Source organism: Astatotilapia calliptera, chromosome 22 (genome assembly GCF_964374335.1).
Source record: "Astatotilapia calliptera chromosome 22, fAstCal68.1, whole genome shotgun sequence".
Classification (NCBI taxonomy): Eukaryota; Metazoa; Chordata; class Actinopteri; order Cichliformes; family Cichlidae; genus Astatotilapia; species Astatotilapia calliptera.
The window spans coordinates 10,163,148-10,188,361 of NC_137442.1; the positions used below are offsets into that span (position 1 = coordinate 10,163,148).

The 25,214-nt window shown below is 39.5% G+C and overlaps 3 protein-coding genes across 19 annotated transcripts in view; 1 reads left to right on the forward strand and 2 right to left on the reverse strand.

The window, feature by feature from the left end:
- The window catches only part of LOC113014550 (uncharacterized), a 56,393-nt gene extending 48,705 nt beyond the window's left edge, over nucleotides 1–7,688 (reverse strand). For all 16 annotated transcript variants that reach the window (XM_026156166.2, XM_026156165.2, XM_080295868.1 and 13 more), the window contains exon 1: nucleotides 7,347–7,688. In XM_026156166.2, the coding sequence (XP_026011951.2) occupies nucleotides 7,347–7,413 (67 nt within the window). In that variant the 5' untranslated portion in view covers nucleotides 7,414–7,688. The remainder of the gene's footprint in view (nucleotides 1–7,346) is intronic.
- A 7,186-nt stretch (nucleotides 7,689–14,874) lies between these two features.
- stpg1 (sperm-tail PG-rich repeat containing 1) lies at nucleotides 14,875–17,546 on the reverse strand. Its single transcript, XM_026156717.2, has 8 exons — nucleotides 17,406–17,546; nucleotides 17,222–17,332; nucleotides 17,027–17,128; nucleotides 16,270–16,440; nucleotides 16,071–16,179; nucleotides 15,824–15,992; nucleotides 15,550–15,740; nucleotides 14,875–15,058 (listed from the first exon to the last, which is right to left on the reverse strand). Exons 2-8 carry the CDS (start codon nucleotides 17,288–17,290, stop codon nucleotides 14,985–14,987), a joined length of 885 nt encoding a protein of 294 aa, XP_026012502.2. The 5' UTR covers nucleotides 17,291–17,332; nucleotides 17,406–17,546; the 3' UTR covers nucleotides 14,875–14,984.
- On the forward strand, nucleotides 17,535–22,750 carry meaf6 (MYST/Esa1-associated factor 6). Of its 2 annotated transcripts, XM_026156719.2 has the most exons (8): nucleotides 17,535–17,667; nucleotides 18,292–18,407; nucleotides 18,740–18,827; nucleotides 18,915–18,960; nucleotides 19,057–19,249; nucleotides 20,831–20,860; nucleotides 21,724–21,757; nucleotides 22,296–22,750. In XM_026156719.2, exons 1-8 carry the CDS (start codon nucleotides 17,578–17,580, stop codon nucleotides 22,308–22,310), a joined length of 612 nt encoding a protein of 203 aa, XP_026012504.1. In that variant the 5' UTR covers nucleotides 17,535–17,577; the 3' UTR covers nucleotides 22,311–22,750. The 2 variants fall into 2 exon arrangements, with proteins under 2 accessions (XP_026012504.1, XP_026012505.1); XM_026156720.2 differs by lacking the exon at nucleotides 20,831–20,860.
- The last annotated feature ends 2,464 nt before the right edge of the window (nucleotides 22,751–25,214 follow it).

Below are 25,214 nucleotides of genomic sequence, written 5' to 3' on the forward strand. Positions count from 1 at the left end.
TGCTGAAACTCAAAGTTGAAAGTTAGAAGAAAACCCGTCCGCTATTCGTTTTCTGCAGCCTTCTGCAGCTCTTCCTTTTCCACTTAACTGAAGGGCTTTTCAAGGATCTTTTCAGTGAACAGAAAAACACAATGAGCTCCTAGCTGGAGTGCCAGGGCTCGCAGTGGGTAACGGAAGAAGCGGTGCGGTGTTACGAAACTGTAGGAGGCTGCGGAGATAATCAATCGACTGGTGCAGCAGGAAAAAGCGGCAGTTTGACTGGTTTAACGCTGCAGTTCCAAAATAACCATGCGGAGAGCAGAAAAACCCGAGAAACAGAGGGAAGCATCTGACAAACCTCATGATCGTGGCTTCTCACAAAATCAAAAAGAAAGATTTTGTCTGGTGACCATCGCAAAGCAAAGATGGCTGCCCACATACATGTGTTTTTATTATCATCATCTGCAGTCTTACAGCATGCGCCATCACATCATCTGCACTCTGATATTAGAGCCTGTGGGTCCTGTCACAGGGACGTTACACGGTGATGGACACGTGTGTGTTTATATGTGCGTGTGTGCGTGTTTGCTAAAGTGAGTATGAAGCGGAGCTACAACAGGGCTGTTATCTCCTCACACACATACACTTCAAAGCAGAAGAGAGGAGCTGCATCTGCTAGTGATTTCCCCGAGGTCCAAATCGCACATCCACAAATGCATCCAGGATATGTTGCAAAGCAGCATGGGTAAAATACAGGATACAGCTGAATGAGATTTTTATCTAAAATAAAAACAAGACATATGTTATTTGAAGGAAGGGATTGAGCAGATTAGGTTTCCTTTGCAGCACATGAAGCGAAATATAAATAACCCCCCCTCCCCCCCCCTTAAAAAAAACTACTCTTTGGCATCAGAGATGAATCTGGCTCCATTAATACAGATTTATTAAATGTTAATAGACAGTCCCGGTGCCCAAGGCAGTTTTTTTCTGCCTTGGGAACCTCTGAGTTCACTGAAAAGGCCCCGAGGACACAATCAATACTGTAGGCTCCTTCTCATACATCAAAGGGAGTCTTCAGAGTATTTAGGCTACATTGAAGTGCAGAGCAGCGCTGAGAGGAAAGGCTAATTTCAACTAAAACTAGGGTAAGGTATCAAAGCTCAATACTGCTTTAGTGTTTTATTTTGAAAATTAACAAGAAATATAAAAGGAGTTACTACTCTTTGGAAAGCCATTTCCATGTTTTAATGATAATTTTGACTGTTTTTTTTTTTGCCTGTGTTATTTATTTTCCATGTATCTTTGGACAACATTTAAAATCAAATAAAAAAGCAAAAAATGTGTGAAATTGTTATTCATCAAAGAGAGGTTTCTAAAAAGTTATAGTTTTGATAAAACTGAGAAAAGTTCAGTGAAATTATCTGGCTTAGCTCTTTTGATTGTTTTCTGAGTTGCAGAGTAAAGAAAAATTCATGAATTTTTTTAACAAACAATCAATAATCTACAGAAAAATAAATATAAGTCTTTTCAGACATATATCCAGCCACACGAGCCCACTTTGTGGCCTTGTCCTATGTTGCTAAGTTGGAAAACAATATCCCTGTGTCACTCCCTGAGGTCTAAGTCATGATTTGTGCCAACTCCAGCACTAGCTCTGCCTCTAAGCAATCAGCATGTGTATTTTTTATTTTAATTAACTGTTTTTTAGTAGCTTTGAAATCCAAGAACAAAACAATAATCATTCTGAATGCTCTTTTCCAAAATATGGAGTTGGTGTTAGGATTTCCAACTGTGATAACTTAGGGCTCATAGGGTTAATCCATTGGACTTGGGTAGCAGATCACTGTGTTGTTTTGTTGTTTGACAAGACAAAAAAGTCTCAAGGAGCCAATTGAGATGGTTGAGACGTCTGCTAGGATTGCTAATGGCACCTCCTAGTTGAGGCGTTTCAGGCATGTCCTACTGGACAACACCCTGGAGGAGACGCAGGAATGCTGAGAGATCACACCTCTCTGCTGACTTTGGGAGAGGGAGGTCTGGCCTTAGACTGCTGCCACCATAACCCAGACCCAGATAAGTGTAAGAAGATGGATGGATGGATGGATGGATGGATGGATGGATGGATGGATGGATGGATGGATGGATACCCATTCACAGAAGCAGTTATGTTTTCTATGCTGATGGTGCATTCCTGAATAAGTTGGAAGTCATGAGTTCCCAGTTGGAAGTTATTTGTGAAACGCCCCCTCAACTTGGATTTCCCACTCTAAAGTTGGAGCAGACGAACATACCCTGAGTTAGCAAACCATGATGGACACTGAACGCACACAGTAGTAAGACTGTAAACTTTTAATCAGTACTGCCACTGTTGTGTATTTTTTACTCAAAAATCAAGCCATATGCATAGCACTGATCAGGTATATATCTATTGATGTGCTTTTTAAGTGCAAAAAATAAGTATTATGCTGTACTGCGATACCTGAATGGCTCTGACTTTGCTAAAAACCAAAACAAGGTCTGATTTTGATAGCTTTCTCTGAACTGGGGAGTGGCGTTCTGACATCTGTGTTCCGAGGTATCTGGAAAGCAGCATACACTTTTAAGATTAGGCTTAATTTTTTTTGATAAAGCATATAGTTAGGGTTGTGTCAGGTGACCCTGAATCCACCCTTAGTTACACTGTAATAGGCCTAGGCTGCTTGGGGCTTACCATGATGCAGGAGTATTTCTTCTTCACTCACCTTTTTCACTCACTATGTTTTTATAAACCACTCTGCATTTTATCATTAGTTATTAATAAACTCTGACTATCTTCCATAGTGTATCTGGGCAGATGGACGCCCCTCCCTGAGCCTAGTTCTGCTAGAGGTTTCTTCATGTAAAACGGAGATTTTCCTTCCCACTGTTGCCAAGTGCTTACTCATAATATCTGATTTTATTGCTGGGTTTTCTCTGTAGTATTGTAAGGTCTTTACTTACAATATGAAGTTCATCTAAGCAACTGTTGCTATGATATTTAAAAAACTGAATCTCGAATCAGACAGCAAGCCCCTCCAGGATCAGGGCGGGGCTGCTAGTTTTGGGATAAGGGCAAAGAGAAAAGAGAGCACGGGGAGACAGGAAAGAGAGACTTGGGAAGTCCCCCATCAGCCTGAGCCTATGGCAACATAGCTAAGGGATGGTTCTTACGTTTTATTTATCTACATGGGTGGTAGGTTGGCTGTTAAACGTTTGAAAGCAGTTGTTTACTCATAGATATATACAACTTTGGCCACAGCCATTAACTATATATTGCTCTAGCAAAGCTGTGCCTTAGGCAGTTATTTCTCTTAGTTGTAACAACTACTGGTAGAAATCTGACTGCTCATACATTAAGTTAGAACATATAAATTAAGCATATGTTTTCTTTTCCTCCCACATTATCTCTAAAATAGTCTCAGATGTGTACAGAAGTGTAGGTGTTGCTACCTCGTTGACTCTAATCTAAATGTGATATGACAGCCTCCTTTATGACTAACCCTGCCTCACACGTTCTCTAAAAGGATTATGCTGCAAAACGGATTATTAATATCAATGATCCATTCATGGATTCGGCTTTTTTGAATGCCGGATATGGATGGAAACATGACTAATCTGTGCATAAGCTCTCAGGAACCTGCTTCCCTCTCCTTCTTCATAGTCAGCAGCAGAAAGGAGCATTTCCTCTGCTTTCCCGAGTGACGGCTGTGATTTATAGCATCTGGTCACTAGGATGCTGACGTGGACAGCAGAGGTTAGCGCTCCTGTTAGTCTCCTCCTTCCATCCTTCCTTCCTTCCGTTCTTCTTCAAGGAGACGATCAAGCCACAACAACACTCCCAATCCAGTTTCCCAGAGTCATCCTAGCCGTTGCCCTCCACACGCATCCCTCCCACCTGCAGTTACAAGCGTTCAAGCCCCCGGGACATAAATGAGACACAGTTGGCAGAGCTGTGAGAACTTGAGCCCCGTCTGGATGCCGGAGATGAGAGGAGCTTTGTCCTCTGGGGTTGTTTTTCTACTCCCGGTGAAATAACTTTGCTCTGTATTAATGTAGATATTAAACAAGATAAACTGTAATGAATAGACACGGACCAAATAAAAAAATTGAGTGGGTAGTTGCACTGCTACTCCTGTAAACCTTCATTGTTATGGAGCATATACTCTTTACAGTGATAACAGATTTACCCCCAAAATATTATTAATCAATAACGTGTTAGCATGGTTAGCTCGTTAACGTGTTAGCGCTGTGCAGACCCACGCACAGGGCGATCTGCGCTAACTGAGATTTGCCGCGCCAATGCGGTTATGGCCTTAACGTCATTTTAACGATATTAACACTGACAGCACTGGTAATTATATAAAACTAAATTCAGATACTGTAGGATCTAGTTCCACTGTAGCAATCATAGCAAGCTAGGAAGCCAAACAGGCTAATGTTTGTAGCTTATGTTAGCTGTGTGACAAAGGTTTACCACTCCACACAGCAGCAGCTGTTTATGGTCTTGATTAGATTAAAGGGTTATTGCAAAAACCTTGATTTTCTGTAGCTTATTGATTTTGTAGTTATAGTAAATGTGTTTTTTGACTTGTTGCTCAGAGAAAACAAACACAATTTTTTATTATTTTTGGACTAATAAAAGTCTTTTTCACCACTGCATATCATTAACGCTTGTCTTCTCTCTCTTGCAGTTTGTGTTTTGTTCTGATTGTTGTTTGTGATCTCTCTAAGTTTTTTTTTCTATCAGTAAAGACAGATGGCTGCCCCTACCTGAGCCTGTCTCGACTGGAGGTCTCTCATTTAAGAGGTCTCTCCTGTTAAAGGGGAGTTCTTCCTCCATAGTTCCTAGGTCCTGCTCATTTTCTGATTGTGTAGTAAAGTAATGTCTTTACTCACAATTTAAACCTCTTTCAGACAAGAATGGTTACTTTATAAATAAAACTAAATTTAAATTTCATTCAATTACACTTTATTTTCAACCTGGAAATTGAACACAGGGGTTATTTCTTTGCTAAATTATGGAGGATAGAGGCAAATCTAAAGCCGGCAGTGAAAGGTTTCTAGGCTGAAATCTACATTTCCAGGCTGCCTGCGATCTTGAAAGCGTTCCAAGAACATAACGTCAGCATGACTGGGAAAGCTCACAGTGCCACAGGGAGTCCACGTCTCATGATTACTTCCACAGAGGAGCATTTAACTCCAAACAGAGACGCTCACTACTGTTAAACAGGGGGTGAAAAAGTCAACGTGATGGCACTGCAGATATCAGGAAAGAAGAGGTTTAAAACTAGGTAGGAAGGAGTTGTAGCATGTACAGTGTGAACTCCTTTAGAAAGACATTGCACAAAAAGTGAATTGACTCGTTGCAGGAAACTGGTGCCACTCCTATTGTGAGCCACAAACAGAGAGTCTTTGAACATGTCATGTCTTGGAGAGGCTTAGCTTGATTCCAGCACTCCCTGGGTAAGCGAATGAGTCTGGTAGCTGTGATTCATTTTCCCCAAACTAGCATTTTCTCTGAAACACCAGCAGGCACAGAAACAAGGCTCTGATATATGGCGTAATGTCCCTGGCTGACTGGTTTTACTGTAGATGGGGAATGACGAGCAGATGAGGTCAGGAGGGGTAAGGAGGGCTGTGCAGGGTGGTGTGTTTTAGGGATTTGGATGGTCAACATGCATTAGGGGCTAAACCAAAGGTCTGCCAACCTCAGACCTGAATAAACCACTTTGATAAGGGATTACAATCCCCTCTCCCAGCCCTGCAGGCGCACCAGGCCGCCATAAACAAACAATCCCCGGCAGGCCTTTCTTTTGGCTCTTTCTTTGCGCAAGAATGAGACTCCCATCTCTCAGATAGAAGTCAGAGAGAAAGAATGTTTCTGTTTATCTAACGCCCCTGCCTTTTTCGGTGTCTAACATTCCTGATAAACGTCACATGCCGGTCAACCCTGCTGCGTGCGGCGGTCTCTGCAAAGGGCCTGGAACCAAAACACTCTTTGTTTTCCATCTAGTGTTGCCATCTTAGATAACGCACTGATGGGTGAATTTGCTCCAGAACAATAGTTCAAAACAACGCATGTATGCTGTCCAAAAGAAAAGGCACCAAACAGCTACTTAAAAGTTGTCAACCATGGCAAACACACACACACACGCACACACACAGTGGCCCCAGGATTTCAGGAGTGTAACTATAACAAATCAACAACCACTTTCATGTCTGCTCAATAAGTCGCTCATATTCCTCTTCAAACAGACACCCACACATCCAGGGAGCGAGCACCATGCCTTTTGCAGTGATAAAGAGCTGCTGCGGCAGACGTTCCTTCGCTCCATCCATCTAGAGCTCTCCACGTTGAGTGGAAAATGGGGGTGGGCTGCCAATGAACAGAAAGTCCCCTACTGCCAGTGAGCACTGGTCAATGGCAAATATGTATGATAGTGGTGTGCAGCATGATGCTCATCCTAAGTGCTTTTATATCTTAAAAGCACATAGGCTGGATGAATTATTCATGTGTTTATAGTGTGTGGGGTTGTTGCATATATAAATCAAAACTGCACTAAAAATTAGTAAAAAAAAAACCAAAACTTGAATCTCTCTTCTCAGTCTACTGAAAAAATGTGTAGAACACATTTAATACAGCACAAAAGAGTCATGGTGAGATAAGCCTAATTAAAATACCTTTTTTCTGGATTTTTAAGCAAAAAAAGCATTCATTCATTGATAACTGGCATCAATATGAATGTACAGTAAACGACACAGCTGGGGTCACTAATTCCAACTGCTTGTTATAAACATATACCAGTAAAAAGCTCAGATGTGTGAGGAATTCTGCAGCATCCAGTATCCGGGGTGCTCTTGAGCATGACACTGAGTTCCCGTTCGATTATTTATTTATTTTCTGTTTGAGCTGCATGCATTCACCTGCACCGTCTCTCTCCTGTGAGTCTACACTATACATTTTTGCTATATATCTGCGTGGGGCATTTTTCACCCAGTACACCGCCACTGACTTGTTTGGTAATGAAGACCACAGCTCAGTGCAGCATTTCCCGGATCTTTGCTGGTGAGGACCCGCCTGTTGGCGTGGCCGGACAAACACATCTCCTCTTTTAAGATGTCAGAGGGAGACATCTGATAGGCTGCACTGCTTCAGCTGTTGAGTTTACATTTTATCCAACCATGTCTTTAGACGGGAAACCACGCTTCATATACAGGGGTTATAATTATAATCATAATAACATTTTTTTTATTTACATAACATTAATGTAATGAATAATCAGATTCCACCCTACTGCCACCCGTTATTCTAACCCCCATTTTCCTTATGCTGACTGTAAAATACTCACTCTTGTCTGTTAGTGTCAGCTTCTCCTCGAAATTATGTCCGAGGTCCTTATAATCCATTGTTTCCATTCAGGCGGATCGCAGACCCTTTCCAGTTGCTGTCATTCCTCAGAGTCGCACAAGTACAGGAGATGAAACTCCCAAACACGCCCTTTGTAAAATCCAAGCCGAGCAAAAGGGAAAAGTGGCCAAAAAAATCTATGGAAATAAAAGCGGATCCGGCTGGAAAAACAGCGCCGAGTCTCTGAAGTGATAAAATGTTACCGGGTGTGTTTTAAAAGCAGAGACTCGGTTCCGTCCGGAGAGCCTGTGGGTCTCTGCTGGAAAATCTACAGTGTGAGAATAAAAAGCTGTAGGTAAGTTAGACATAAGAAGGAAAGATTTCCGGTCAGGATTTTCAAAATAAAACATCCTTGATCAACGCTTTACTTCAGTGGCATTTCAGTTTTCCAAAATTAATTATTATGCGCATTAGGTGGTAGAGTAGTCATCTACCAATCAAAGAGGGTTAGGTCTCCGGCTAATCCAGTCTGCAGGTTGAAGTATCCTTATACAATGAACCCCGAGATTCCCCTTTACAGTGTGTGTGCAAACATTAGATACAGATGCAACTATTTGAAATATTTGACAAGATACTTAGATATAGAAACAAGCACTTTTATATGTGTGTGATTGTCTGGGTAGATGAATGAGGTTTACAGTAAAATTACCTTTAAGTTAGAGAAGTAGAGAAGTGCTATATAAACTGTAATGTACATGTGATGACCATGGAAGCTTGTTTCTGCCACTGAAAAAAGAAAACACGTTTTATTTTTTGGTCTAATGAGTATACATAGAACATTTTCAGAATATCTATGTACTTCTTTATAGTCAGAGTAAGAAAAACATTTGGAGGGTGTTTCTAACTGCGGGTTGTTATGTGTTGGTAGTTAGTTAGTTAGTTAGTGAGTTAGTTAGTTACAATAGATACAATAATGAAAACACAGGAAATACATTTCTTACAGCAGGTAAAAGGTTATTGGGTTTATTTACTTTTTGATTATTTAGTGCGGGGCTTCTTTTGCATATTTTTAATTTGTTTTTGTTTTTGTTTTTTTGGTTCTTACTGGGGTTTTTTGTTGTTATTTTTATGATTTAATTTCCAGCCAGGGTATTATTACAATAAGTAATGATTAATAAGGCAAATCCAGTGAGGATCTTACAACTAGTGATTAAAAAACATTTTTAAAATTCCTCTTTTTCCGATTATTGTTATTAGTGTTGTACACTTTCAATTACTTTGAAACCTACAGTTATTTTTTGAGCCCTTAAATTTTTATTTATGTTTGTAACAGACGTTTTAAAAATGTCCTAATTCGTTTAATTTATTTTTTTCAATTTAATTTAATCTCCTCTTTCGAACTCTAAAAGCTTAAAGATTGTTATTTTGAAGGCAGGATTGTGTCATTTCCTGTTATTTCCTCTTCGCATTGCTCTGGCTTAACCTCGTTGGCAGCGAAAAACCGCATGCCGGACAACTGGACTGTACCATCTACACAGCGAGTGTAAAAAATACGCCACAGAAGAGCCAATACTTCACGAAAGTCTTCTGAAGGTCAAACTTCACATTTACAATAATTTGTTTTTGGCTTTATCCGCAGACGCAGGACATTAGTGTCCCCTTAACTGTCGGAGCCGCTGAATGGTTTGACCCATCAGATGACTCCTCAGCAGCTGAAAACGGCTTGCTGTGGGATGGGCTGTCATAACAACACTGTCGGTGTAATTACAGCAATTATCATCATGTTAATTAACCATTTGTAACAGTGAAAAGCTTTATTTTCTTTAAACATCGTGATATCTTTATAAGCGTGTATTATTTAAGCATATATGTCTGCAAGAAAACAGTATCCCATAGAGATTACACTTAAAAACAGGTTTAAAAAGTACCAAAGTAATCTTAAAGTTACCAATAAACATGAATATACAAAATATTACAAACATGAAGAGCACTACATATTGCACACCCGCTGTTTCAATCATATTTCCCCTGTTTAAAAGATGACAGGGACTTATCTGCTGCTAATTAACAATTAATGTGACCTCCCTGTCACTGCAGGAGGCCAGTGATCCAGGCTGAAAAAAAGAAAACAGAAAGAAAACAAACCCGAAATTATAGCAGTAGCAGTATAATAAAAAAAAGTTTGGAAAATGTGGGGAATTTTCACATGAACACATCTCAGAAGAGGAACCCGTCTGGCTTATGTGAGGCTAAAGATAAGCGTCATACATTTTTTAAAGAGGAGCTTTTTAAAAAGTCTGATTAGAAAAAGCCTTTTGCTTTTTTTGCTTAACAATTAAGATTGAGGTCATCATTATATGTCGCTTCATGATGGATGGAAGTGATAGGAAATATAATACAGAGACACACAAACATCCTCCTAATGCACATCTGAGGTTCTTTTCAGAGCTGGACACATTATCCAACATGGTGACAGAGCACATACTGACGTACTAAAGGGTCAAATGTATGTGAGCATTACCGGAGAGATAAAATATGCATGACCCACTTAGCTAGGTGAAGACACTCAGGACTCTAAACACTGATGCTGCTGATGTAGCTACAGACTCAATATCCAGGTCATTCACTCAAGTTTGTGTAGCTTTTTATGTCTGGGGGAAAGTATTTGGCTCTTTCGTGCTTTCTTAGTTTTTTGCATACTTGTCATACTTACATGTTTTTTTTAAACTTTTTTCCCTAAAAAACACAATTTAAAAACTGCATTTTGTATTTAGTCAGGTTACCTTGTTATATCTTGTTATCTTCTTATGTTATCAGGTTAAACTAGAAAATATGACAAATGTGAGGACAGAAGAGGAAGATGACATAGGATGTGTAAATGATGTGCTAAGTTATCTGGTTAATGTAATGTTCTTTGGAAGTATCTTCGTTGTGTTTTTGTTTAAAGGCTGTGTGAGAATACTGGACATAAAAACATTAAAACTAAGACACTTTGAGCATTTTATATGTGGACAGCAGGTAACCGCAAACATCTGTGCAGTCTTACTATGTTTGAGAGCCTGCAGCGCACCTCGCCTATTATCAAAGTAAAGCATATTAATGAGGTGTTGTAGCTGCTCAGATTTGCTTTGATCATTGCAAACGCAACACTAACTATTACTAAAGCGCTGTGTAACTACTGCAAATGTCTGTCTTTAGTAATATCAACAGACAAACACACACGTAAAGAAAATCCTGACACTTTCATTCTGAATCCTCTATCTCAGCCCATGTTGTGGTTTCCATGATCACTGTTTGGTTTGGTCAATAATTTGGATGCATAAGCTGACGTTGCTCTTTTGCATCACTTTCCAAATTCCACTTGGATGTATGTGATAAGCTGACAACACAGGTCAGCTGATCTCACAACCTATCCAACGCAGTATGAATCAATTTTGGGAGTTGTTTTGACATGAGTCAGCTCTCCACTCCTGCACGGCTACATCAGACTTTAGTGTTTAAAGCCTGATAACAAACCTAAGGAAGAAATCCCATCAGCGTGCAGGGAGGGGCTAACTTGTCAGAGTTGGCCATCACAGAAAAGGTTTAGTTATACTCATGTTTAAGGCTCTTTTTTTTTTTACCCTAGGCACTCATTCCTGCTCAGTGTTTGTACTCCATGTGTGTCACAGTAAAACCACACATAAAATATTGGCTGCAGGGTTTTGAGCATTTTTGACTGTCGCCATTTTGGCATTTTAAAACCAGATGTGTAGAGAGAGGGGGCAGGTTTGACAGCAGAAGTCATTAAACAAGGATCATACCATGGGTAATACACTTTTGTGACTCCTGGAATAACCAACATGTACATACTTTTTACAGTATGACCCAGCATAAGTGACTGAGGTTATAAATTCATCAGGAAAGTTTTTAACTAAGGTCAAAATGGTACATGTGAGGTCCCGCAGACTTCCTCAGGAATCAACCCCTGGGGGCCATTTTAAGAAGAATGCAGTTTTAAGGCATTTGTGTGTTCATATATATATATTTTTTTAGATATACAAAGACACATATCTATATATATATTTTGTGGCACAAGACTGAGTGAATGACCCAAACTGTCGTCCTTAAAGCCTCGCCAGTGGGACTAAAAATCTAAATAAAATGGACTAACAGGCCCGTCGTCTTCTCATGTTATGATCCCGAACAACTCTATAAATACACCATGTGCCTTTAAACATTTTACGCAGGCCCATGAAATTACAGCAAAACAAAACGTGCCTGCAATTCACTGGTGTACTGCCAAGCAGCAGACATAAGCACAACATGACACAATTAGCTGTTCACTCTGGTGCAGAAAGCAGTGCTGTACCCTGTCTCGTTGTTCCTAGAGCCAAATCTAACCTTTACCTTTAATATTTGAAGCCACCGGAGCGTTGTTCTGAATCATATTAGGTGTGCTGCGTCATAATCAGCATTTAAAACGGAGCTAAAAACACTCCTGTTTAGATGAGCCTTTTAGTGGCCTAGTTCCTGATCCTTCATTAGCATTTTATTCAATTTCTGCTTCTTCTATTGGTTTTAATTCTGAGATTTCATCATTTTTAATGGTCTCCTGTTGATCTTAGTCATTGTGTAATTTCATTTCTGCTTCTTTTGCTGCTTTTTTAAGTTAATAACTGGTTTTCATTTGTCTGTTACTGATTTTTTGCTCATTCTGTGGTAGCTCGTGCTTTTTGGGTGAAATGTACTTTATATATGTGCTTGCTTTGCTAGGTAACACACCTGGTAAGTGCACTTAATGAACTAAAGAAAAGATCAGTGAGCAAATTCAAATTCAGTGTGCCTGCAGCATTGTTCTATAGCAATGCTCCTTCTCACTGAGCCTTTCTTTGGGGGAATGCATGTCCACACTCGCCTGCACCTGATGGGGAAGTGGCGAGGTTCAAAGAGAGTCCCATACACCCACAAAGGCATGTTGTTAATGACCCGTCCGGGACAACACCACAAAAGTGCTACAAATCAAGCTTCGTGCCTGCAGTTACACTTTAAGCATTTGTCTGGATACTCCCTGTGCATTTTACCCGAGTGGGAGAGAACCTTCATGTCAGCAAAAGCAGAGTTTTAAATTGCTTTTCTCTTTGTATAACCACAAGAACACAATGCTTTGGTTTTACAGGGCGAGTGCACATATTTGGAAAGCACACTGCTGAAGTCAGAGTCTGAATATAACTACAGCTGCCACAATGTGGGTGTCAAGCATGTCTGCAGTTGGTGGGGAAAAAATCTCCAACTGATTTCCTTGCGAGCAGATGACACTGAGGTCTGAAGTGGATCGCGTCTTCTGAGTGTGCAGATGGAAATAAGCATGAGGTTTCCATAACAGCTCTGAGACAAAATGTTTTTCACGTCGAAGTCAGTCAGGGGGCAGATTTGTCTCCATGAAATTAATTTTCACATTAACAGCTGCATCTGCTGAACACAAAATGCCACGTCAAAGTTTGGAAGGATGTCTCAGACTGAATGCTTTGGAAAACACAGGGCGTTAGATGAGATGAGTAATAACACTTCATGTTTATGTCAAAAATGAAGCTACATGTAGTTAGCTCAGCAGAAAACCTGGAAACAGACATCTCTGATTGCCACTTCATTTCTTTAAAGCCTTTTCAAATTGTTTCCAATATTTATGCCGAGTTAAGGATCCAGAACAAGGACGAAGCATCACCTATGAGGATGGACAAAGTTGCTGGTAGGAGTGGGTGTGACAATTTGGAAACCACCCCCTGAAATAGTCAAAGTAAATACCAACATTTTATCACTACTTAATCAGCAGTCCCCCAAACACCTGTGAACAATATGCGCATGTTTTTGTAAGATTTTAAAGACTTAACTTTAAAGCAAAAATATTTCAGCTATTTTGCTTTTGGTTTAATTCTGTTTATCTGCAGGTTTTTTTCTTGTCATATCAGTTAAACCAGCCACTCCCCAGCTTTCAAGCCTTAATAAAGTCCAAAGAGGTACTAAACACTTTTTTCATTTACCAGTCTGTAAATAAGTTGATTTGACAGCCTCTACCATCTCCAAAAACACCGCTATACCAGAAAGTTTATAATGAAAAGACTCACCAGTTAAAGTATCCTGAGTGGAAATCTAGGTCAGGGTTGAACAACACAAAAGATGCCCATTGTACAACGCATGTCCTGCCCCTGACCCAAAATGCCAATTATCTTCTCCATAGCGGTCGAACACATCCAGCCAATCATCCTGGTGCATTGATTCAAATCCACGCTTCGTGAAATATCTGGACGTTTAACTGCCCGACACATATTTATTTCAAGGGGAACCGTCATTAATGTAAAGTCTGAGTTTTAATGGCATTTAAATCACGGAGTATTTTGAAGGTCTTTACTTTGCTAGGTTAGCTTTGTGACTGCAGCCTAAAATTGCTTGGAATTTGTAAGCCAATAAGTTTACAAACAAATACAAACACTGTATTTTTAAACAACGTAACAAAAAAGTGAGCATAATCATACAAAACAACAGTTAAACACTTATATGAGCAAACAGAGATCAAGATCATTAATGGTTAGTCAGACAGTTTTTAAATCACCTCGACATATGAGGTATTAAGATAATTCTTCTATATTGGTGTCATACAATTACCTTCTTTCAAAGCATCACATTGCTTCAGGTAGTTGTTAGGTAGAGTTTTATTATCAAAATACCGATTACAGCAGCTTTAGAGATCAAACACAAGGTTTTACATTCGTTTTCTCGACTTATCTGAACCACAAAGCTGCTGTTCCTGCTCAGGACCCGCTCCATGATTATTGTGGACACATAAGTTTATAATGGCATTTATCACAATAACCACGGAAAACATGGAAAAGATGGCGTGTGTAACTTTGTTGTGTTTTCTGTTTTGGAAAATTTTATTAAAAAATTGAAGTAACAAGAGAATCTGGGACCAGAGCTGCACAAGGCCTTACAAAAAGAACATTTACAATCATATGTGCATTAATAACATAATAATAATATTTGATTTTTTTTAAACATTGTGAGAGAGTCAGCTCCAATGCAACGTGATACAGGAACTGAGTGATGCGTCCATTTGTCTTTTGGGTTAAACACCACCCTGCCTCATGCCCAGTCAGTCACATTGCTCACATACACAGTCACTCCACCCCTTCGCCTGCCCTCTGGCAGTTGGCAGAGTGGTGTCATCTCGAGCTCTCAGCTGTTACTGTGGCGTACCATTGGCTGGACCGGCAGCTGCTGGGGACTGTGCCAACACTTTCTTCTATATCACTTTAGAGCATCAGGAAATCCACAAGGACAAAACATATGGCTTTTCAAGAATTCTGGCATTTGACCACCACCACAGTGGATAAATACTGATTATGATTCATTTCCGAAAACATCCAAACATTCCTAGGTCTGATTGGCCAACATAAACATGGAACTAGAGACTAAATTGGTGCAATTCAATTCAATTCAATTTTATTTATATAGCGCCAAATCACAACAAAAGTCGCCTCAAGGCCGCAAACATTTAATTTTCATCCAATTCACTCTAAAAGTGCCGATCTAAGAATGGCAGCAATCACAGTTCATCTGAGTGAAGGTGTACGTATCTACAGTGCAGTCTGAGCTGGAAGCTTCACACAGGAACCCAGACTCTGGAGTCGTTGTAAAAGAAGGAATGCTTTGACAAGAGCTGTGGGTTATAGAAACCTGGAAGGAGAGAGAAAGTTTTACTTAATGCTTTCATGAATGCAATAACAACTACTTTAGCTGCTCCTTTATTCATAAGGGATTGCTCTACATGTTTGGTTTGGCAGATCTTTTTTTGTATCTCCTCCTGAGATCAAAGCAGGGATCTGTGCTAGTAGGCAAATGTGTAAACTGCTATGCAACCAATTTATTAATGACGCCTTGTTTCAATCAGATTCCGTCAATTCCATTTTAATTATGCAACACCAAATCACAACAGTAGTTGCCTCAAGACGTATATATTAACATAAAGACCCTACAGTATTAGAAAGAAAGACCAAAAATCACACAAGCCCCCTATGAGGAAGCATTTGGTGACAGTGGAGAGGAAAAGCTTCCTTTTAACAGGAAGAAACTGGATATCTATATTGTCATGCGCACCAGTGTTATTTAAGTCCCAGAAAATCAGAGATCAAATGCATGTGAGAAAACTGCCTCATTTATCTTATTACCTGGTCCTGGGATCTTATCAGCCACCGGTTTTTGGGGTATTCTTTGAGTTCTGGATGCAAAAGCAGCAGTGGGTATGGACTGCTTTGATGGCCGGTCATACTGCCCTATGTCATAGTGCCCAGGACCCGGCAAAGGAGGATCCTTAGGTACAGTCTGAGGAGGTGCTGCTATTGCCAAAAAATATCTTCTCCTTCAAACACACATAAAAGGATGTAAATTTTAGATAATAATAAAAAAAAAGTAGCAAAACCTAAACATTGTATGGTTACTTACGGAAGGATTGTCTTCTTCACTGGGGTGGGTGCCTGATGGGGGTTGTAGGCCCCCGGGCCTGGCACACAGTGGTCGGCCGGAGGAAGGATTCTTTGAGTTTTTGATCTGAAGGGTGACAAGACCGCCTTTGAACCATGCTGGATTAAGCTGCTGTTCACCTCGTAGTGGCCTTTGAGAAGTTTTTAATATTAAAAATTTGAGTGCAAATTTAATAAGAAGCTAAAAAAGACAAAACTTCAATGCAGACCTGGTGATGGCACATTTTTGGGGGGGTAAAATGAATCCCGTGTGGTTCTTGAGAGGAAAGGCGATGTACCGACCACTGAGGAGACGCTTACTCTCCTCACACAAATGACCTGTATAGAAAGAAAAAAAATGACAAAAAAATACACAACAGGATCTCAGAGATTACACCCTGAATCAGCTTTTATAATCAGCACACATACATCATACTGATTTGGAGCTGGAGTTATATGTTTAGGACCATCCATCTGCACAGCTATGGGCAGCCTGAAGACCCTGGAGGCTCCAGTGTTGAAGTCATATTTATTTATGAAGGAACTCTGTAGGTTGTATGCATTTGGGCCTGGAGTGGGTCTCTGTGGCCTTCTGTCAACCTGGGAAAGAGGATGAAGTGATGAAGACATTTAAAAGCAGCAGGGGATTAAAATTTATTAGACTAAAAACAATCAGGTAAATCTAAACTAAGTACTGGAGCCATAACTAACACTGATTTTAAGATTTCTTCTGTGTCATCTTCATTATAAGGCTCAAATATGTTTTGTGGCTCCATACTTTTTTCTTTTTTTTGGATCACAAATTGCTCAGAAAAGGATCCTTTGACATTAAATGTTGCCAACTCCTGCCAGATTATTCAAATTAGGGTTGCAGTGAAACTTAAGTCTGTTAACATAGGATGAATGGCAGGGTGTATACGCCAATCTAACAATGATAAGATAACTTTATTGTCTCCCATAGGAGAAATTCATCCTGGATCAGGCAATACATAAAAAGGCACACAGACAAAATCCACTAGCAATGATGCTGTAGAAAAATAACTTACTGGGTAAGTAAGGATTTTCTAAAGCCCCATTGGGGCAAGAAGTATGATTTAACAAAACAAAACAAAGTATAAATAATCAACAAGACTTCAGAATAAATGCCCAAAGGCGTTTCAAGATGATACCTAGTGGACTTCCTGACCTTGGATGGGACAAAGCCGGTGGTGCCCCTCTTTGAGAAGGAAGGACAGTTGACTTCAGTGCTGGTAAAGCAGTCGTAGGTTCCCGGTCCTGGACTTTCACTCTGACACACAAACACCATACACGTTATTTATGAGGTACTGTTATTATTATTCTTTTAAAATGCTTTGAATTTTGATGGAGTTAAACTTCCTACCAGACTGATTTGAGAAGCAAACCTCTTAGCCTGGGTGGAAAAGCCCTTCTTTTCCTGATGTGTTGTCATCGCTATTTGGTACTTAGCTTGTATTTAACAAACCTTTACTAGCTACAAGATAAAAGAAACCATTATGTCACGTTTTCAGCTTAAGAATTTATAAGGATTTCCACTTTGGACTCACTCGAAGCCATCTGACGCTATTCGAGCTCCTTGGAATTTTAAAGCAGTTGCTATGGTGATGTAAAAACAGATCTATCGCGAGACTCCAGCGCCACCTGTCGGTGAAATGGAGGCGGGCTTCTTTATTGTACCGAGTTTCTTCTGTTTGTTTCCAGATTAATCGGCCATCCGTCATGGCGATGCATGCGAAGGCGACTCCGCCGCAGATCCCGGACACTCGCCGGGAGCTCGCTGAGCTCGTAAAGAGGAAACAAGAACTCGCCGTAAGTAGACGTTAAGGTGGTTTCCTTAAAAATAAAAGTCGCATTTAATATTTCACCGCGGGAAAATTTCTCGTGCGCGTTGCTAGCCGAGGCCTCGCTACATGCTAAACTAATGTTAGCCAGAGCTAACGGTAGCAGCTAACTTAGTTAGCGGGTCGACAGCGTTGTTTGGCTGACAACGTTTGATTAGGAGTAGTGTTAGTAGTAACAAGACTCCGTTCGAGCTCTCTGAATATTTCTTTTAAGTGTTTTTACGTATACCGACTTCACAGCAGCGCTTTTGACAAAATATTCTAACAACTTAGCGTAGCTAAATTTTAGCAGCCGCCCTGCTTGGCCAAGTTCTCGCGAGAAGTTGGTGTCACATGTGTATTGTGTACATCCAGCCAGATTCCTATATTTTTACCTCTCTAACGCTATCTTCACTTTTGCGCGCTCTCTGAATCCTTTCTGCAAATGCAAGTGAATAATTAACACTTCAAAAGAGACATATTTTATTCTTCTAATTTGTGTGTATATAAATAAATGTCTGTTAAAAGTTTACCAGCCAGGTTGATTAATGTAATGACTAAAACTCAGATATCTAACTTTTATTCTTTTCCTCCACATTCTTCACTGTCACAGGAGACATTGGTGAACTTGGAAAGACAAATATATGCATTTGAAGGCAGCTATCTAGAAGACACCCAGATGTATGGCAACATCATCAGAGGATGGGACAGATACCTCACCAACCAAAAGTAAGCAGCTTTGTGGAAATTCATTTACACTAAATGAAAAGTGAGCCATTGACTAATATTAATTACATACAAGCCAGCAGGAGGAGGAAGAGTACAGCCGATGGCTGAAATAAAGTTCCAGTAAAATTACGAAGAAAAAAAAAACTACATCTAGTTGATGTTGAAGCAAAAAAAAGTCTGAAGAACTTTCTTCTCTTTTCGTAAGGAAAAACTTAAAATAATTTTAAATATGCCATTTTTTCTGAGGCCCAGTGTGGGCATTTGGAGCCACTTTTGGACCAAACCATTGTTTAAATTTTTTACATTTCTGTTTGCTTGTTTTAATTTAACAGGAACTCCAATAGTAAGACTGACAGACGGAATAGGAAATTCAAAGAAGCAGAGCGTTTATTCAGCAAGTCATCTGTTACATCGGTTGCAGTAAGTCTTTTGCTTATTATTTAACAGGTATGCTGTATAATAACAAAAAGCATTTACTAAACTGTTCAATCGGTGACATTTTTACAGGCCGTGTGTGCACTCGGTGGTATACCAGATCACATGAATGAAAAGCGTGAGTTTTGCTTTTGAGCTAAGCAGCATTAAAAGTTTGTATTTTGTGGACTGGTAGTAATTTTTGTCATTTATGCTGTTGTTTTGATTTCTTCAGGTGAGGCAGGCAGCGGCACAGAAAGCGATACCTCTCCAGATCTCCAGAACCAAGAAAACGAGCCCAGCCAGGAGGACACGGAGGATGTGGACTCAACACTGCAGGACCTGAAGCCTCAGAAGGCTGCCTCCTCCTCCTCCTCAGGCAGCCACCACGGGAGTCACAAGAAGAGGAAGAACAAAAACAGACACAGGTATTAAATAAAGGAATGAGACACGGTGGGATCAGCATGTTGTTAAAATATCCTTGCGTTTTTTGGATTACAGAGCTACATCCATAGCTGTTCATGTAGACTGCTCTTGACAAGCAGGTTACAGAACATGTTTGCGCAAAATTTCTGTATACATCAGAGTTTCTACTAGTAAGGAAACCCCTGTGGCTTCAATCAGAGACACCAGGGAATCTATTTCTCATTTTACTGCCTGTACCTGCAAGAGCTCATTGAATTGCGTTGTTCACAGAGAGATCACAAAAAGTGATCTAGTATGGCTAGAATAAGTTTGCAACTTGGATTCCAGAAGCTCCCGTGTTGTTTTTTTGCTGCCTTGGTGTGTGAGTGTGTACACAGTGGGGGGGTATTTAAAGGTATTTTGGGGGGAGGCCAGTATAAAAGGAGTATTTTCTCTTCCAGTAGACTATTACATTTTCTCACGGTTGAATGAATGAGCATTCTCCTGGACAGATTTAGCTGTGAAGAAATATTCACACTTTGCAATCCAGTCTTCTCCTCGATTACAGATGTCACAGTTGAGGGGAAAACAAAAAAATCAAAAAACGGAAAATGTAATAGCAGGGAAATGAATGCTTGTTTGTTTTTGTTTTTTTTTTACTGAACGTATCACTTTTTTCTCCTGTTTCAGCATCTCCCTCTGTTATCTGACACTTGCAGATCTGCTTGTACACTTGTGTATCCAGCCCAAGTACACACAGCTGTGCTGGAGACACGAGAGTTGGTCGTAATTAGTCAGTGCACAACAAGCCAAAAAAAAGACATTTTGGATGTGCTGACGTTCTCATGCATGACAAAAGCAATCATAAAGCAAAGAAAAAACCAAAGTCGTGATATAGCACAGACTAACCAGTTGAGGCAACAGTAGATGAATAACATGTTTTCTGAGATAAAGTTGCTTTTTCTTCTTTCTTTTTTTTTTCTTTCGTCTGCAGTGTGACAACTGCACAGATGTCTTACAACAGGTTAATTGAAGTGTTTGTGACATTTGAGCTTCTGCTTTCAGAGAGAATGGAGGGTATTATTTTGGTATTCAGCCTAAAATATGTTGAGAGATTTCTGGTCCACATCACCAAGCTTTACAATCTCAGAATAACCTGGTTATTGTTTTTTCTTTACTTCTGAGCTTCTAAAATAAAAAGGATTGGGTTTAGCTTCTTGGTGTTACTTTCCCCAACAGGGAGTGTACATGGTTTCACTAGTAAACATTACTCAAAAGTCTGTTTATTTTTCTTAAAGAAATTTACTGTGCTTGACCAAAATTAGACTTATTCAAAGTGGGTGATCAGAGGGTCAATAAATGATAAGTTTGTTAAGACAAATTAGGTTTAACGTGTCATGTCGACGTGTTTTTTGTTGACTCGGGCCTCACTGTTCATGCCTACATATTAACACAGCAGGTTCTCCTCCTAACACAGCGTGATGGGGTGGTGCTCTCACTCTCTAAAGTTTGGACTGCAGTTTTATATACTCGTAGGGCTTTAGGCTCAGGTTGGTAAACTAACAGCTGCTGCTCTCTTCCCTCCCCTAATGCTGCTCCCTCAGTCCTTCTGCCATGTTTGATTATGACTTTGAGTAAGTCTGAATTTTACTTCCTGCTCCTGTCACGTTTACATCCTGCCTGCTACTAAGCCCATCATCAAAGTATCCACTGTTTTCCTCTCCTCTATGTCCTCTTACTATTTTTATTTGTATATTCTTCTCTAAATCTTTGCTTTTCTTTTTTAAATTTTGATTTCAACTTTTTATTTTATTTTATTTTTTTAAGTTTTCTTCTTTTATTTGATTTGAATAATTTTTTATTCTTCAATTTTTGCATATGTTTACTTTATTTTTACATCTATTTTATTTTAAGTTTTAATTTAATTTCTGATTTTTACTTATTTTTGCATGTTTTAATTAAGCTTTATTTTAACTTCGAACCTTTTTAATTTTAATTTTTCATTTCAATTTTTACTTTTTATTTTTACGTTTTCACTTTTTTATGCATGATTTGACTTTAATTATTAATCTTCTCCCTCTGTACGGTTAGTTTGAATTGAAGCCTGCTTGTTATTTTATTACTCAGTCACACTGCATGTCCAACACTTCATTCTTTGATATGTACATATTTTCTTAAATGCATGCCAGCATCCAGCACTCTGAGCGTCAGTAAATTTTCTTGCTTCTTGATGGGTTTTCCCACAGATTCATTTCAGTTTTGCTTCTTCAGCTCCGCTTGCTGGGTTGCTCGTTAGATGACGGATTGGTTAGGAGGTTCTGTATGAGCAAGAACGATCATGCGGTCATGTAGTTTTATTGTTACCAGGCTTATTTATTTATTTATTCATTTTTAGGCTTCTTCATAGTACAATAGTGGTACTGCTTTTCTCCATAATTCCCATCAGAAGCAGGATTTTAATGTAAGATGACTAATGCTGTCTTTGTTCTTGTTTCAGGTTTGACATGAAGGTTAACAAGAAACCCAGAGCTGTAAGTTCACTGTTCTGTTACACTGAGACACTTTAATGTCTTTGACATTTACTTTGCTGCTTCTATTACTTGTAGTGACTGTTTTGCTTTACTTTTGCTTTATTGAATCTCTTGGATAGAGCTCTTCATTTTATAGAGGCTAGATGCCTTGCTGTATTTTTATTTCTTATTTATTTATACATAAATAAGAAAGTTCAGGTCAATAAAATATGTTTTAGACATTACAGGTTGTGTTTGTATCGTTTTGGCAGCTGCGACATGAATTTTCCAAATTTGGGTATTTAAAAAAAAAATGATGTTAATCATTTTATCTTTTAATAAAATGGCAGCTGATCGTTTAAATTCAGAAGTTTCGATCATCTGACCAACAGCCTGAAACCTTAAATAATCCAGATTCCTGTCATCTATGACGTTTTTGTCTTCCTTACCCTAAAAATAACTGAAAGAGGTATTTCTTTTAATTTAAGTAATAATTACTTTAGTCGACTGATTGATGAATAACTGTTAAGTGTGACTCGGCTCCTATTTTTATGTGCAGGATTACTCGACTTAAAACACCTGGAGGACCTGGACACATGAGGATACATGAGATTTCTGGACTTTTTTTTTTTTTTTTTTAAATCACTTTTTGTTGTTGTTGTTGTTGTTGTCGTCATATTTCAGCCTGTACTGTGTACATCAGTTGAAACATTCCCCTCACCGCCTACCACTGGATGGGGTTCACTTTTTGATCTACCTTCAGTAGATATACGGTGTTGCTTGTTACTTGTCGCCTACTGGCGCTCTCTGCCAGTAACACATCATCTTGTATAGTGTTTTCTTTTTTTGTTTTTTAAAGAAAATGACTGTATTTATTGTGTAGCTAATTTTCTTGTTTCCCATTGTAAGAAAATCTTTTTTTGTTAAGCATCACATGGTCGGATTACCCTCAAATCCCCCAAATTCTTTTATGACATTGTTTGTTTGACAAAAAAATAAAATACTTCAAGAATATGTTTTGGTTTTTAAAACTATCGAGGTATGCGACTGTTATTAAAATGTCATGACGGGAAGCTTCGTTTAGCCTAACATTCCCACACATACAGCACATACATGAGTGCAAATATCAACAGTGTTTATGTGACTAGTGCATAAAATAGCCGGCACATTTTCGTCTGTCAGTTCTCAGCTTGTTTTAAAATGTTTATTTAAGTACACAAGAGCACAGTCTGGTGGTTGTTGGGCACATGGTCGTTCAGATTGTCTTAGTCCTAAACTTGAATGGCTTTACTTGATAAAATACTTGAATACTTTTAAGGTATTTTGTGAAATGTTTGAAAGATGAACCATCTAGCATCCCTTTTTTCCACTGGGTGGTGCTAGAAGACAGGAGGAGGGTGACACTTGACATTGTCGTGGTTATTTCCCTGTTAAGGTTGGGCTTTTATACATAAACATACCAGGCTGAGCAAATGCTGTACAATTACTCCATATCCAGGGGTCAGTGCAGAACCAGTCAGAAAGTTTTGGAAATTGAGGGCAGGATTTAAACATTAATTAGCTTTCACTTGCTACTTTTACCAGACAAGTTCACGTTATGCTAATTAAGTTTATGAATGTAAAGTAAAGTCACCTTGTTATATATTTTAAAGCTGTAGCAATGCATTGCTGGGAGATGGCTGAATGCAAATATCTGACATTGATCACTTCTCTTTCCGGTTCAACTAATCAGCATTTTATAAAGCGACATGCTGTTGTCTTTTTAGAAGACTCCACACACGTCCTCTTATGTTTGTTTGTGTTAATGTCCCCAAATTCCTCTGTCTATGTCTATGAATATGAATTCTGGCCATCCATAAGCACAAACTTATACAGGCTGTGTCATCCACATTATTTGTAATATAATTAGATTCAAAATGCACAGAAGGCCATGCAGGCCTAAAGACTACTCTCCGACCTCCCTGCTGACCTCTGGTTGCTAAGGAAAAATGCGCGTTTCCCATGCAGGCTCCTGGTTACCACCAGGTGAAGAGGATGCTGCATTAAAAGCCTCACTGGGATTGCTTTGGTTGCTAGCAGACTGTCGCAGTCGCCCACAGTGTGCATCGAAGATACCGACTTGCTTGCAAACACTCGCTACTTACTCTCTGAAGAGGAATGAAACTTAAAGAAGTGCATGCAAATAGTCAATGGAGAATTTTCACCTTTGAAGTACACACCTTTACAGACAGGAAAGAGGTTTGTAGACAAGCTGGCGTCTTCCATGCAAACTACTGATAACCACGACTTCGTGCAAGCAACAAAAGCAATCACAAGAAGGTATGGGTGCAGCCCCATATACCTCTTATTGACTAATTAGATACTAGTGACTGCCAGCAACCTTCAGTAATCACTCCGCAACTGGTCATGGAATGCACACGTTTTCCCAGCAACTGGGAATCGCTGACCAGTCCTAGGCCTGTGTGACTGAAGGCTTAAATAGAAGTTCATTGGCATGAGCCAATTTAACAGCGTCTAAGGTATTTACAGAAAATATATTTTATCATGGGAGTCATAGGGGATTCACTGTCTTTTAGAACGACCCTTAAGTGGTGTCATCTTTTAGCCCCTTGGGTGCTTCACAGGTGTTTGGTTAAGGACGAGGCAAAACATCAGGATCAGCATGATTCTGGTTGAACATGATCATTGGATTAAACTGCAGGGACATACTGAGGTCTATGATTTCATGATAATAACATGTGGAATGCAATAAAAATACTTCCAGTCAAAGGGAATCTTAATGTAACAGGAAACGGTGCGTATGACTTTTAAATAACATCTCAGCATTTCTGGTAAAAATGCTGAGATGTTATTTGTTTGCTCCCAAGTAAAAAACTGAAACATTTTAGCCTAACAGACTATTTTGGGCCTCTGAAGGAGTTAGTCCATGCTTAATACCACATTCGTTACATTTTACTGTGTGAATTGCACAAATCTGAGCTCCTTTACCTTCAGCGTCATGGATTTTTGTTGTTGTAGAAACCAAACAAAACTGGTCCTTTGAGGCTCTTTTAGCGAGCCTCCACTCAGTTCTTCCCTATATGGATATTTCGATTAAAAACACACATTTAAATACCTCATGAGTAACTCAAAAGCTGGATACCTGAGTGTTGCTGTGACAATGTTATTAGTCATGCTTTACTGAAACATCACGGGAGAGATGGAGTCCGGCGTTCTGAGGAAACAGAGCTGCTGACAAACACATATGATGGAGAGACCGACTGGGAAGATTCCTGGAATACATTCCTCGGTTTCCACCACAGCTCCATCCCACAGTCACATTTCATCTGGTAGAAATGACACACTGACTGTTTTTACTGCTCCGTTCCTGTAACGGGCAGTTTTTTAGCTGGACTCTGGATGCCGGCTATCGATGGCCAGTCGTTCCACCATTTTGGTCCAGATTGAAATATTTCAACATCTGCTAGGTGAATATCAA